Source organism: Hesperophylax consimilis, chromosome 25 (assembly GCF_061612785.1).
Source record: "Hesperophylax consimilis isolate HC1 chromosome 25, BYU_Hcon_1.0, whole genome shotgun sequence".
Taxonomy (NCBI): Eukaryota; Metazoa; Arthropoda; class Insecta; order Trichoptera; family Limnephilidae; genus Hesperophylax; species Hesperophylax consimilis.
The window spans coordinates 9,859,794-9,874,839 of NC_142860.1; the positions used below are offsets into that span (position 1 = coordinate 9,859,794).

Below are 15,046 nucleotides of genomic sequence, written 5' to 3' on the forward strand. Positions count from 1 at the left end.
CTAGGAACTCGTAATAATTTTTTCCAATAAACGGCGCTATACAAAATATTATTAATAAATTATTACAACACGGCTCAAGCTATTGTAGCAAGTAGGAAAAATCAATAAAATGTATCAAAAAATGTAATGAAAAAAAAAATAAACTCTCACCCAGGTAATAATAATTATCATTAATTTATTCCGGTACGTGGTGAGGTTAGTGAGTCCCACACATCCATACGGGGCATACAAGTAAGAAAGTACAAGCTAACCAAAATTGTTAATGGTCTGTAGCATTATTCAAGATTTATTGGATCGTTAACTTTCTCTGGTGTTCTTCGATGCTGGAAACTGAACTCTGGCGTTTTTCCACAATGAAGACATTTGAGTTGTGTAGCCTCCACCCGGTTTTTTATGAGGGCTGCAAAACCAGGAACTCACAAATCCTGCAGTATCTGGGAAGGCTGAACATTATGCGATAAGCGTTGTTATACTGCTCGCGAAGCCTTTCCTTACTGCTCTTCTTAAATAAGGCTTATGTATTACTTTGTTTTGAGATCATCTCCTATTATCATTTCTTAGAGAAGCCAGAATCTTCTTATCACTCAAATATTTCTTCCTGTCCCTACAGGCGACACAATAAATAAATATGCCCACCTACAAACAGATATCAGGTTTCATCAAATTCGTGCAGGCTTTATAAAGAAAATAACTCAACTTCATGCCCCTGGACCCCGAGAAATATGTAGGTGGTTTAATAAATTATTGGGCGTGTGTCAAGAGACGCCTTCTAGTGGCGCCTCACCAGTGGCGGAACATTATATGGGTATTTTTCTACCCGCTCAAATAAGTACCTACAAACCAACCCTAAAAATGTCACATTTCCCGGTTACCTAGTTATGTCTATAATCTGTAAATACAAGAACAACATAAAATTAATATTGTTTTAGTGTTGTGAATAATACGGATAAAAGAAATTAACGTCATTTTTCCAGTTATGTATCATTTATTTGACTATTTATCAATCTACCAGTGTGCCCTGGTGGACGTTTCCTGCAACATACCGCTTTCTATGTAGGGAGTCCAAATTTGTGATTGTATATTTCAAGCTGGAACCAACTATGTACATTCACAAAATTTCATCGAAATGTACTAAATTTACTGTTATTGTCCTTCATCGAAACGTCGAATTCAACAGCAGTCACATAATTTAAGTAAAATTTGTGAGAAGGGTACCTATTATGGCGAAATTTATTTTAGGTACACAACTCTATTGAACATGTGAACACAGTTATGACAAGAATTTCACTACAATCGATAAACGCAACTGCTTTCAGTGTCAAATCTAAAACAATACTAGAGAAAACTGAACAAAATATTGCATATCTAGCGAATTCGATAATACGGCATATGCCAAAACTTTAAGTAACTAAGGAATATAGCGTCTTATTTAGAAAACTATTGAATTTTAAATACGAAAACATAAGTATAGATACAATAAAATCTGTTCATTTTACTAGTAGTTTTACAGATGCAATTTAGCAAATAGTAAGAGAAATGCAAGAACGAAGAATAGAAAGTTAAATGTTAAAATATTGCATCATTATTGTGCAAAAACCAGCCAGCCGCGCCGCGACAGATCTAGGGCAATCTAGGTGACATCGTTAATCTCCGGTGTTCGATTCGCGGCGCACAACGCTAGTCTTAATTTGGCCCAGGTTTGCGATGGCACCGTCAAAGCGATTGTGTTGTTTTTTTTTGTATGAAGTATTTTGTGATGATTCTATATAATGTGGGACCATCGGGTTGAACTTCAACCGGATTTAGAAGGGGAAATTTTAATGAAGCGCTGTTTATAATGTGCTGAAACTATATATTGCAAGTATTTCTTAAATAAATAACTTCATATTGAAGGTTCACCGCAAAACCGCACTTTAAAGAAAAAATCACTGTTAAGGATACATGCAAGATATAAATATAAAAATCACAAGAAGATCCTTGGCTGAAGTGAACTAGATTTTCGACAGAAGGTTCTCAGTGACTTCTATAGTTTAACTCTAAGGTTTAGTGAATTTTCAGTAATTTTAATGACGATGTTTTTAAAATAATAGTGAATTTTTTTTCTGATAAGTCCTTAAGTCTAGATTTGATGAACTTTATGGAGTTATTAATTGATTCAATTTTTTTGATACTGGGTGGGAGTTTTGTTGTATACCTTTAACCCTTTGGGCCTCTGGCGTATTAACCATTAAGTTTCTTAAAGATGCTGTCAGAATGTCGGAGAACTTGTGTATATTTGCGCTTCTCAATAAAATTCAAATAAATGGTAGATTTCTGAACGTATCCGAAAACAAGAAACTGTTATAAGATTATATAAAAAACTATTTAATTTGATTATAAAAATTTTAAAAAAGTTTGGAGGTTTTGGAAAATCTAGTCCCGCCACTGAACCCCTCTCAGCCTGTCTTTCGCACAAAGCTAAGACGTGTTGATATTTTTAGTGACCCAAAAAATCCATACAAAGACAACGTTTTAGCATTAAACTGACTAGGATATAGGTACCTATTAATAGGACTCACTTCTACCCACATAAATCTCTGATTTATTTGAATAGCAATAAACCAAAGAAATTTAAAACCCGAGAACATAATTAGATATATCTGAACTGGCGTATCCTTTGGCGTTTGTAAATGTCAAAACACGAATTAGTTCATCTGAGCAAATTTCGATTGACAGGTCAATAAATTAGGAGCCTTGACCCTAGGTTGAAATTTGATGTTTCCGATTTTTTTCGCATGGCGTCAACTAACATTAGGTCGTGATCCTAGACACCCCTGGACTTTTTACTTTTATTATTAATGTGTTTTTTACAATGTTTATAAAATTTATGTCGCTATTTATGTATTAAAATTTGGGATAATTTTGAAGACTGTCCCATTTTTTTGGCATGTAGGAATACCTACCGGACAAGGGTGGTACAGTCCATGAGGGAGATGTTGCAAGGCTGAAGAAATCTGGTGATGGTTTCGTAGTTTCGGATTGTTCAGATCTCATATCTAAACTTAAATGAAGCCATTACATTCATTTATCTAAATAATTATCTCGTCGTTTCCCATGAAGGGTATGCAGAGAAGATAGAAAGCCACACAACTCTGCCTTTGTCTACACTCCTAGCTTCATTCACATTCAAAGCTAAAATGGCCGGCCACATGATTTAAGAATGATCACAGACTCATAGCGAAAATTTAAAACTCACCTTTTTAGACAGTCATATTCATAAAGTCAGAAACCTTTCACTTTCACAGATCACGAGACATTGTTAATAACTAAATGTGTTAAAAATGTAAACAACTAAGAATTTGTAAAAATAATCCTATGAGAGTAAAATAACAAATCTAATATGATATCATGTAATGAATGTCTAGTGTTTTTAATATAGTCTCTTCACCACCTAGGATACTTGCTGCAGAGTCTCCATCTTCAATCTTCGTCGAACTTCACAGCGGTGCTGCCAAGGTCTGTTATCTATGTGAGGATATTGTGTCAGCCCTTTATTAGCAGCAGACACATACCCGGACGGATGACGAACCTCGTGCTGGCACTGTTAGTGGTCTCTTTCGCTCCTGCAGCTGGTCAAGTTTCTTCACCACCTAGGATACTTGCTGCAGAGTCTCCATCTTCAATCTTCGTCGAACTTCACAGCGGTGCTGCCAAGGTCTGTTATCTATGTGAGGATATTGTATCAGCCCTTTATTAGCAGCAGACACATACCCGGACGGATGACGAACCTCGTGCTGGCACTGTTAGTGGTCTCTTTCGCTCCTGCAGCTGGTCAAGTTTCTTCACCACCTAGGATACTTGCTGCAGAGTCTCCATCTTCTATCTTCGTGTCACCTGTTCCTGTACTTCATTTAACTTCACTTTATTTGTGTAATATTTATATTTTTTGTAATACCTGCATCAACTGTAAATCGCCCCTGAGGTGATATCTCACAAAAGCAGTGCTATACAAATTGTCCAATACATAAATAAATAAATAGTGCACTCTGCTTGCAAAGTCGCATCTTATCCAATCTTAAGGCGAAGCTTAATGCTAAATCACTACTTTGATTAATCTTTATAACGAATTGGTGTACATTATGAATACTAAATATATGCTTTAGATAAATTGAAGGTTTTCCTATCGTTTCGCTTGAGTAGAATACAAATAAAAAAATAAGTTACTCAATAAAATTTTTAAGTACCAAAAAAAATTTTTTTTTAATAGAAATGTATGAACGCGTAAAGAAACAACTTTAACAAAATACAGTATAATAGCTAAGATTATCTGTGACAGTTTCACTTGATAAATTTTTTCGTTTTCTTAAGAAATTATTTACAAAATAAATACGAGTAAAAACCAGTTTTGTGCTTGAAATCGAACGTTTCTTGACTCCGTTTGTCAAGCGATTTTAATGCCTATTACCTACAATCAAGAATATACACATTTTTGGCTTGTAGCTTCCTCTTAAACTTATAAAAGTTTTATCTGAAATGACTTGCCAGGAGAGTATTTTTTTCTGTATCTGCTTGTATATAATGAAATTAAATAGAACGTAGGAACTCATAATAAGTTGTAAAGGGCCCTTGAAGTGATTTTTTCACAAAAACGGCAATACACAAATAATCCGGTTATTATTCATCTTATTACTCTTCAGTTATTCTGACTTGACAGTCTTCGCATGACATGACAGCACCTATACCTAATTTATTCAATACTGTTCGACAATTAATTCGGTTCACAACTAGGATTCAAGTATTCCTAAACTAATGAACTAGGTGCTAGATACAAGGGTGCATTTAAAATATTCCAACTATTCGAAACGCAAACAGATTAAATTTTTATATCCTTTGATTAAGTGGAACTATTTATTGAGGTCACCTGTCAAACAAATTCCAAGCTGTGGTGAAATTGGAGGAGTTTCATAACCACACAAGTGTTCTTGTTTACTTTAAAGTTGAAAGAAAATCCTTGACTCGAAACATTTGAAAATATGAACGTGTCGATCCTATTCTTTGAGTTTTTTATGCTTCTCCTTACATATGTATATTAGAGTTTGATGGATACCGATAATACCATTAATTTCTCCAGTGCGGTTTTAATAATAATATTTGGATGATTTTATCCAAAATCACCTCAAGGGCGCTGTACAAATATATAATACATTTCTACAATGATCTATGTTATTACTAACTATATATGGAGATAATATACAGTATAATACTTACCTGGTAGGTCACTTGAGATTAACACTTAATTTACATTAACTAATTGTGTATTAGCGAAATTTAGATACAGGATTTAGGACTTAATTGGATAAAACTGGACTTTCTCTCGGGAATTGTATATTTAATTTAAGGGTATGACAGCTTAAAAAGATATTTTTTTAGTTTAGACTTGAATTCTGTTGGACTTGTTATGGATCTTAGTTCCAGTGGGAAGATCTAAGTTCCCAGCCCAGATACTACGAAAGCGCGATCACCAAACTTAGTATTTGGCTTGCGCTTAGGTTCCATCAGTCTGCCTACAGCTGATGATGTTGCTGAAGAGTTGACTGCCTCAGACCAGTGTTTTCCTGGACGTATAGTTCAGAGATGTAGGGTGGGGCCATTTCATTGATGGATTTAAACACCATCCAGCACAATTTTTATTGGATTCTTTCAGTGCATTTGAGCCAGTGAAGGTTACGAATGTGTTCTTAAATGTGCGAATATTTTGAAACCCCGGTTATGAGCCGTGCTGCTGCATTAAACACTGATTGAAGTTTGTCAATTTGATATTTTGGAAGGCTGGCATAAATGCCGTTGCAGTAATCGAGACGTTAGACTACATTAGAGTTGATAAGCAGTTTTGTTTCTTCGTTGCGTTTTTTTCAGAGACACTACTAACTTAGTAACTAACCATCACGGCCTTTTTTCCGCCGGGGTAGACAGAGAGGACGGGCCGCCAAACAACTCAGTCTTGGCACACACTTGAGATGCCGACTCGAGTATCTGATTCACTTGATCGTGCCATGTCTCCCTCAGGCGTCCCCGACTTGCTACCATTCGCATTGGCATCATATATTCTTCTTACACTCCTTTCTTCGCTCATTCGCTCTACATGCCCAAACCATCTAAGCGTCCCTTTCTCAATCTTACTCATTACACTTACATCTTACTTGCACTCTTTGCGGATCTCCACATTTCTCACACGATCAAACATACCACGCCTCTCTTTGCCAATTCCATGCCTTACTTCCATACATCAGGGTGGGTACAAGCACTGCATTGATTTAATTAATATCATATTATCTTGGTTATGGACCGCTGATTTTTTCTAGATTTTGCGTTACTATTAGGTTGGTACAATACTAAGTAGGTACAATATTAGGTACGTATAATATTAGGTAGGTACAATATTAGGTAGGTAAAATATTGGGTAGGTACTATATTAGGTATGTTCAATATTAGGTAGGTAAAAGATTAGTTAGGTACAATATTATTTAGGTATAATATTAGGTAGGTAAAATATTATGTAGGTAGGTAGAATATTAGATAGGTACAATATTAGGTAGGTACAATATTTGGTTAGTACTATATTAGTTATGCCAAATATTAGGTACGTACATAATTAAATATTGGAAAAATTACTTTTTCGCTTGTAAATATTCCAGATATTGCGTTGATCGTAAAACTCTTAAAGCATTAATTATGTAGTTACCTAGGAACTTAATCATTTTTAATATCTGATAATATCTATAAACCCATGATCGAAAATTATTTATATTCGTTTCTACTTCTTCATGGTGACGTCATGTATTGGTTTTTTTTACAAACCGAACGTAATAATATTATTGTATGTACGTCATCACCGCCATGTAATAATGGAGGCGAGCTTAATCGTGTATTATGTAAACACATTTAGTTAAATACGGTCATTATACACGCTCTCCTAGTGCCAGACTTCTTGGGTGGGAGATCTTTACAGCTACAGAATGCGTACCAGTAGTCAGTAGCCAGTAGCCATTAGCCAGTAAACAGTACCTAGTAACTCTAATAATTCATTTGATTTTACGTGAAGATAAGAAATAAAAATAAAAATTTGATCAGTTATTTTTTTATTAAGTCATGAATATCAATGACTAAAGAAAATACCATATGAACATTCTGCATTATCTCTACTACTTATTTTCACAAATTAATGAATACCGAACATTTTCCTTTGACTATATAATGGAGTAATGCCTGTTAGTTCGATCATCTCCAGAAAAGTTCCCACAAAAAAACTCAACACATAAACACGCTACAAGGTTCACAGAAAACTTTTTAATCCCAAAAGCATATTTCAAAAAGGACCACACTACATGGCCATTAAAGTATATATATATATAAAAACATTTCTTTTAAACAAATGTCACTACACCTTAAACGAATACCTTACATAGATAAAATACCTCTTTTTTTTACATACATTTGTTAACATGTAATTGTTGGGTTAGCTGGAAGAAATAGGATGTAACCTATAAGCTATACCCTTTGTACTCTGTATTTTTGTGCAGTAAATATTTTTTTGAATTTGTATTTGAATAATAACCTTCCACGTAGCATCAAACAAATAACCGACTGTACTCAAATTTAAATCACCACTAAAAACATTTATTTTAAACAAATGTCACTACACTTTAAATCACAGGATCCCAAAGTGGCCTATATGGACCCCCAGGGGTCGATATCGGCATGCTGGGGGTCTATGTCAGCGAGAAAAAAATTTGGGGGTCCACGAGATTCAAATGGGGATACATACGAGCGGACCCCCATTTAATAATAATTGTATCGAACGCATTACGCAATGCTACCCAAAGGCCGCAAAGCAGATGTCTGACCATGGGAGGATAAGAAAGCTGTATTTACCCGGCCGGCGAGTACTGAGCACAACGAGCGCTCGGACACAGTATTTACGTGGTATCCCCTCCCCGGCTGGAGAGCATTGGGCACATCGCAAGCCGTGGACCCAGTATTTACGTCGCATCCCCTCTCCTTTACCCAGGCGAAGCAACGCCAAACACTGAACAGCGTTGGTCAGCCAATCAGCGCAAAGCCACTATAATGCTAGAAATATTTCTCTTTTCATACATAATTGCGCAAATTAATGTTAGATTTGCGTGAGTCTCGCCGCCATAATGCAAAATAAAAATATACAGGTTGAAAGGCTGGACTCGCGTCTATGTTGTAAAGTAATATTGAAATATGTAAACATTAATATTAAGTAGTTATAAGGATTTCCTCACACCAATGTCGGTCTTAGGACCCACTGATTCATATTGTACAATTTATTATAAAAACATTAAAAATGCTAGGGAAAAACAGTTTTCATGAGATGAAGCGGCGTAAAGAGTACTATTGAATAAATAATTTTAATATTGACTATTAAAGTCATATGAAAACACACGAAGCTGCACAAAAATGCACCTCGTTTACGCGGGGCGTTTCAGACGCGCATACACCGATGTGTGCACGCCCCCGCTAGTCCTATATATACCGCGCGTAAAGCGATCTCAAGGCTCTCTCTTCCGACATCTACTCTCGACCGCTTCACTCTGGACTGCTTCTCCCGCTGGAACAACTACAACCGCCTTTGACTTCTGACCTCTCGCTTCCTTGGACTACCTACTGCTCTCTCCTTGGATACACGACATCACAGCAACCGGAAAAGGCCCTAAAAGAACATAAAGCAGCTCACCGACTAGAAGATTCAGCACCCCCTATTTACAGTCAATGTAAAGGACTTGCGTCTGATACATTGTGTGGTCCTTCGCAGCCGCATTTTCTAGTCTCCAGCTGCCAAGATGACACCATCTCTACGCTCCGGGAAGAATACATTGGAGGGAACCGGACAAGAAGAGTCACAAGCCGCTGGCAGTACCCCGCACCCCGCCGGTCCCTCTACAATTACGCAGCCCGCTAATGCGGCCGCCGCGGTGAGGGCCGCCCAGCCACAAGCCGCTGGAATGGCGATATCGGACCATTCTCCGGTACAGATACCCATCCATGACTCATCATCAGACAGCAAAGAGTCGAATGCAGATTCGCTCAAACAACTGCAGCGAGAATTGAGAGCAGAAAGGCGACGTAATCGAAAATTACAGGAGGCCCTCATCGCTTCAATAGGGGCTCCTACGAAAAAACAAACGCCTTTAGTTGAACCTGACACACATATAGAGCAGGCAACCACACATCAACAAAGTGCCATGCAGGGCGCCCCACAAGGCTCCATGCAAGGTGCCGCACATCAAAACAGCGCAGAGTACCGGTCTTCAGCATCCAACACCACGATGCGAGGCCAAAAAACCCCTCTGCAGCCTGCTATCATCAACACGGAGTATTCGGCCACAATATCCGGACAACAGCCGACCCAAACTACAGCTCAAGGGGCCTCGCAGATCCCCGCAGCATCCTACAATCCGGAATATCAGCCGGGCTCACCACATACGCAGTTCGGCCAGACACCGCCTGCAAACAACACATACGCGACATTCCCGGGCCATCCCACGGAGGATGACACGGCGCGACAGACCCAAGACTGGGTCAATAATAGAACGGAACAAACGGCGCCAGCAAATCCGTTCCAACAGTTTGCGGCCTTTATGACGGAGGCTTTCCGCGCCTCGCAAAATGGCGGTACTCCGCGGCAGCAGCCCGAAGAAGAAAACCGCATGGCGTCCCTTATCGCACGCCAATCAAGCGCTAAGGACCTCCCATCATACTACGGAGACGCCGTAGAGTGGCCAGCATGGCGCGCTCAATTTTATCAATCAACGTCTACATGTGGGATGACGCAATCAGAAAACCTAATGCGCCTTCAGAGAGCATTGAAAGGCAAGGCTCGTGAAGCGGTAAGTCCACTCCTATTGGACCCCACGCAAGTACCGGAAATAATGGACGTGTTAGAACATCGGTTCGGTGGTGCTCACACAATTGCATCACTGATGTTTGAAAAAATAAAAAAGTTGCCGCGGCTTCCCGAAGATGCATCAAACGACGCACTTATTGAGTTTTCGGGTACAGTTCAAAATTTGGTGGCCTCACTCGGCAGTCTTAAGTGTGATTATTTATCTAACCCCGCGCTACTAAGTGAAATTGCGTCGAAAATGCCTCTCGTCCTAAGAGTGGCGTGGTTGGATAAAATAGCCGATCAAGTGATAAGTGCGACAATTCAACAATTAGCCGCATTTCTAAAGCGGCTCACAAACGCGATCCCGCGTTCGGGCTTAGTTGATAATGCTCGGGCTCCAATGCGACCACGACGGGAACAAGTATATGCGTAAAATTCTCAAACTGATACGGAGAGCGAAAAGTGTTCACAGTGTTTAAATTCGCACAAAATTCAAGAGTGCCCCGTGTTTTTGGGGAAAAATGTCCCCGGGCGATGGGAAAAAGTTAAAAATTCCCGACTTTGCCATAAATGTCTAGACGCAAGACACCATACGAGAGCGTGCAAATACCGTGTGTGGTGTGGAGTGGGTTCTTGTCGACTTCCTCATCATAAACTACTGCACGACCCGTCGCGTGTGAAATCATCTGCCGGTACCTCGCGCGATAGCGAAAACCAAACTGTAACCAATACCACATCGTATGGACATGAATCCGTGCTGTTGAAAGTGATACCGGTAACCATATGTGGCCCAAACGGGCAAGTGTCAATTTATGCCCTACTAGACGAGGGGTCAACTGTGACCCTTCTAGACAGTGAAACAGCGGACAAAGTGGGAGCGACCGGGCCGATCCGCGGGCTCCGTATTCACGGGGCGAGTGGTATGTGTTCGTCAGATAGTACATCCCGGCGAGTTAAACTATCAGTGCGCGGAGACGGTGACGAATATGTTATTACGGCGAATACAGTGCGAAACCTGGACCTACCGCAACAAAACATAGCCGGTCGGTGCCAAGTGAAACCAAAAATATTATTGGGACAGGACAACGTGCATCTTATCGTGTCAAGAGAGGTGCGCGAAGACACAGAGAAAAGAATACTGTCCCGTACTGCACTCGGTTGGATCGCGCATGGAGGCATTCATCCCGTAGAAAATATAACGCTGAGCATTATCGGCGAAACCGAGAGTGGAGACCAACAGCTCTCAGAGCTAATAAAACAAAACTTTGCGATCGATTCACTTGGAGTGACGTCAGCGGAACGTGTAAGTGCGACCATTCAGCGAGCAGAGGCGCTTATGGAAAACACCACTCGGCCATATGATACCGACCGGTGGGAAACGGGCCTACTGTTGAAAGAAGATAATACTCGCCTGCCTGACAGCAAACAGTGCGCGCTAAAACGATCGTACGCATTGGAGAGAAAGTTTACAAAGAATGATACATTAGCAGCAGCGTATAAAATGAAAATTAATTCTCTGATCGAACGTGGATACGCGCGCAAATTAAATATTCAAGAGGCGGCCATTCCAAGCCCTCGAAAATGGTACTTACCGCATTTCGCGGTAGTTAATCCCAATAAACCGGGAAAGCTAAGAGTGGTTTTCGACGCAGCAAGCCGCTGTCGAGATATATCATTAAATGATCAGCTGTTAACAGGGTCCGATCTGCTCTCCTCGCTATTGGGTAATATTTTGCGCTTCCGCGATGGAAAAATCGCGCTCGCGGCAGATATTGCAGAAATGTTCTTACTAATAAAAATAAAAAGTGAGGACCAACCATCTCAACTATTTATCTGGAGAGCAACGCCAAATGAAGAGCCGAACACTTACATGCTCACCTCAATGATGTTTGGGGCAACTTGTTCCCCAAGCAGCGCGCAATTCGTGCGAAACAAGGTAGCTGAGCAACACAAAGTGCAATATACCGCCGTGGCAAAAGCCATACAGGAAAAAAAAATATATATGGATGATTATCTCGACGCCGTGGACACGCGTCGAGAGAAACGGTACGGGACATTATTCACCTGCCTGTCAACCAGAGCTGTTTATCTCGAGCTAGCGGCCTCACTAAGTGTCGATTCAGCTATAATGGCAATGCAGCGAATGTCAGCTAGACGAGGCCAGCCCGAATGTATATACTCCGATAATGGGACTAATTTCCATGGTGCTGACAAAGAAATCCGAGACGCGCTGGAATCAATCAGTCGAGACCCCAGAGTACAAAACTACATTGCAACACAAAAAACATCATGGAAATTTATCCCTCCCCTGTCTCGCCACATAGGGGGAGCTTGGGAGCGCCTCGTGCGCTCTATAAAGAGAGCCCTCAAGTCAACTATGAAAGAGCGCTCACCGAAAGAAGAAACTCTCCTCACAGCCCTGGCAGAAGCAGAGTACATAGTGAACAATCGCCCGCTGACTCATGTCTCCGTTGACCCGAGAGATGAGGAACCGCTAACCCCTAACCATTTTTTGCTGGGATCAGTAGGAAAACGGCCACACCTGTCACTGTATGCGGCAAAAGAAGAAGATGTCTGCCTAAGAAAACAATTAGCAGATATTTTTTGGCGGCGATGGATGAAGGAATACTTGCCCACTATAGCCGCACGTCAAAAATGGCACCAGCCAGGTACCCCTATCAAAACGGGTGATCTTGTGCTAATCGTGGATCCCGCTTTGCCCCGCAATAGTTGGCCCCGCGGGCGAATCATTGAAACAATGCCCGCCGCTGATGGGCATGTAAGGACCGTTCGGGTCCAAACCAACACCGGAGTGTACGTGCGCCCAGCGGTCAAAATTGCCGTACTCATGACGACACCAAACACGGGCCCTAAATCACAAGAGGCCCCCCCACGCCGCCAAAAAGGAACCGGCCGAATGGATCGCCGCCGGACAAAAGCATCCCGTCACGTTCGAATTTGCTAGGCGCAGCCGATACTGCACCGGGGGGAGGATGTATCGAACGCATTACGCAATGCTACCCAAAGGCCGCAAAGCAGATGTCTGACCACGGGAGGATAAGAAAGCTGTATTTACCCGGCCGGCGAGTACTGAGCACAACGAGCGCTCGGACACAGTATTTACGTGGTATCCCCTCCCCGGCTGGAGAGCATTGGGCACATCGCAAGCCGTGGACCCAGTATTTACGTCGCATCCCCTCTCCTTTACCCAGGCGAAGCAACGCCAAACACTGAACAGCGTTGGTCAGCCAATCAGCGCAAAGCCACTATAATGCTAGAAATATTTCTCTTTTCATACATAATTGCGCAAATTAATGTTAGATTTGCGTGAGTCTCGCCGCCATAATGCAAAATAAAAATATACAGGTTGAAAGGCTGGACTCGCGTCTATGTTGTAAAGTAATATTGAAATATGTAAACATTAATATTAAATAGTTATAAGGATTTCCTCACACCAATGTCGGTCTGAGGACCCACTGATTCATATTGTACAATTTATTATAAAAACATTAAAAATGCTAGGGAAAAACAGTTTTCATGAGATGAAGCGGCGTAAAGAGTACTATTGAATAAATAATTTTAATATTGACTATTAAAGTCATATGAAAACACACGAAGCTGCACAAAAATGCACCTCGTTTACGCGGGGCGTTTCAGACGCGCATACACCGATGTGTGCACGCCCCCGCTAGTCCTATATATACCGCGCGTAAAGCGATCTCAAGGCTCTCTCTTCCGACATCTACTCTCGACCGCTTCACTCTGGACTGCTTCTCCCGCTGGAACAACTACAACCGCCTTTGACTTCTGACCTCTCGCTTCCTTGGACTACCTACTGCTCTCTCCTTGGATACACGACATCACAGCAACCGGAAAAGGCCCTGAACATAAAGCAGCTCACCGACTAGAAGATTCAGCACCCCCCATTTACAGTCAATGTAAAGGACTTGCGTCTGATACAATAATAATAATACTTGGATGACTTGTATAGCGCCGTTTTTGTGCAAAAACACCTCAAGGGCCTCACGTTAACATTTAGGAGTTCCGTAAATGACACAATAGACCTAACACCATAGTATAATACATCAATGTCTAACACAAATATAATTGGTGAGAAATTACTTATTTGATATTTGTATTTTATATTTCGTAAAGTTGTTAATTGAGGTATATAAATACAGTCTACGTTCCTATTCTCGTCAGAATTAATATATTCAAGCAAAACATTGCACATTGGAAGCCGCAAATTTTGCTAGTTCCCCAACTTGTTTTTGAAAAACGTCCAGGGCAATAATGACGTTCAACATTTAAACGCGCTTCACACAGACTTCAAAACTAAGTTTGAGGACATTTTGACTATGGAAATGCAACGTTGAAGAATAGGATATCATGCGACAAGAAGAACTGACCGGAATAAGTACTGACAAAGAACTTAAGGAGAAGTTCTGTGGGGCCAGCTACAGAAAGAAATTCCCGTTGCTTATCCTACTTCATTTTCATTTGGTGTAATACCTCACAAGGGTGCCCCTGTCTGCACAATGTAAAGACATAGCAACTATACCGCCACCCCGTTGTTGGGCAGGCAAGGGAAGGGAATATTTTTACTAAAAAAATAAATGATTATCACATGGGACGTTAATAGTTTTAGGAAAATTCAATATTCGGCAGGCAGGGGGTCTACGGAAAAAAAAAACTTGGCAAGTGGTCTATGGGGCAAAAAAGTTTGGGAACCTCTGCTTTAAATGAATACCTTACATAAATTAAATACCTCTATTTTTTATTTTTTATTTACACATATTTCACATATAGGTAACATGTAATTGTTGGGTTTTGTAATAAAATGTGTATTTGTTGGTTTAGCTCAGTGATTCCCAAAGTGGTCTATATCGACCCCCAGGGGTCTATGACAACCTGCAAATGAAATGAAAATGGGGGTCCACGATAGTACCTATTTACTTACACTTAACCGACACTAAAGGTGAATCAATATTTCATGTTTTGAAGGATTACTTCGTTGAAAAAGCAATCCCTTTATCAAATATAATGTCAGTAGCTACAGATGGAGCACCTGCCATGGTTGGACGTTATTGTGGATTAATAAGCTATTTAAAACAAAATGTACCAGGGGTGTTAGCAATACATTGTGTCATCCAT

The 15,046-nt window shown here is 40.5% G+C and overlaps 1 protein-coding gene across 1 annotated transcript; it reads left to right on the forward strand.

The window, feature by feature from the left end:
• The first annotated feature begins 12,020 nt into the window (after positions 1-12,020).
• Positions 12,021-12,857, forward strand: LOC149411518 (uncharacterized). Its single transcript, XM_089646671.1, has one exon. The coding sequence runs from the start codon at positions 12,021-12,023 to the stop codon at positions 12,855-12,857; it is 837 nt and encodes a 278-aa protein (XP_089502797.1).
• Positions 12,858-15,046: the final 2,189 nt, after the last annotated feature.

Coding starts and splice junctions, on each gene's coding strand:
- LOC149411518 (XM_089646671.1), top strand. CDS start 12,021: ATGGCAATGCAGCGAATGTCAGCTAGACGAGGCCAGCCCGAATGTATA.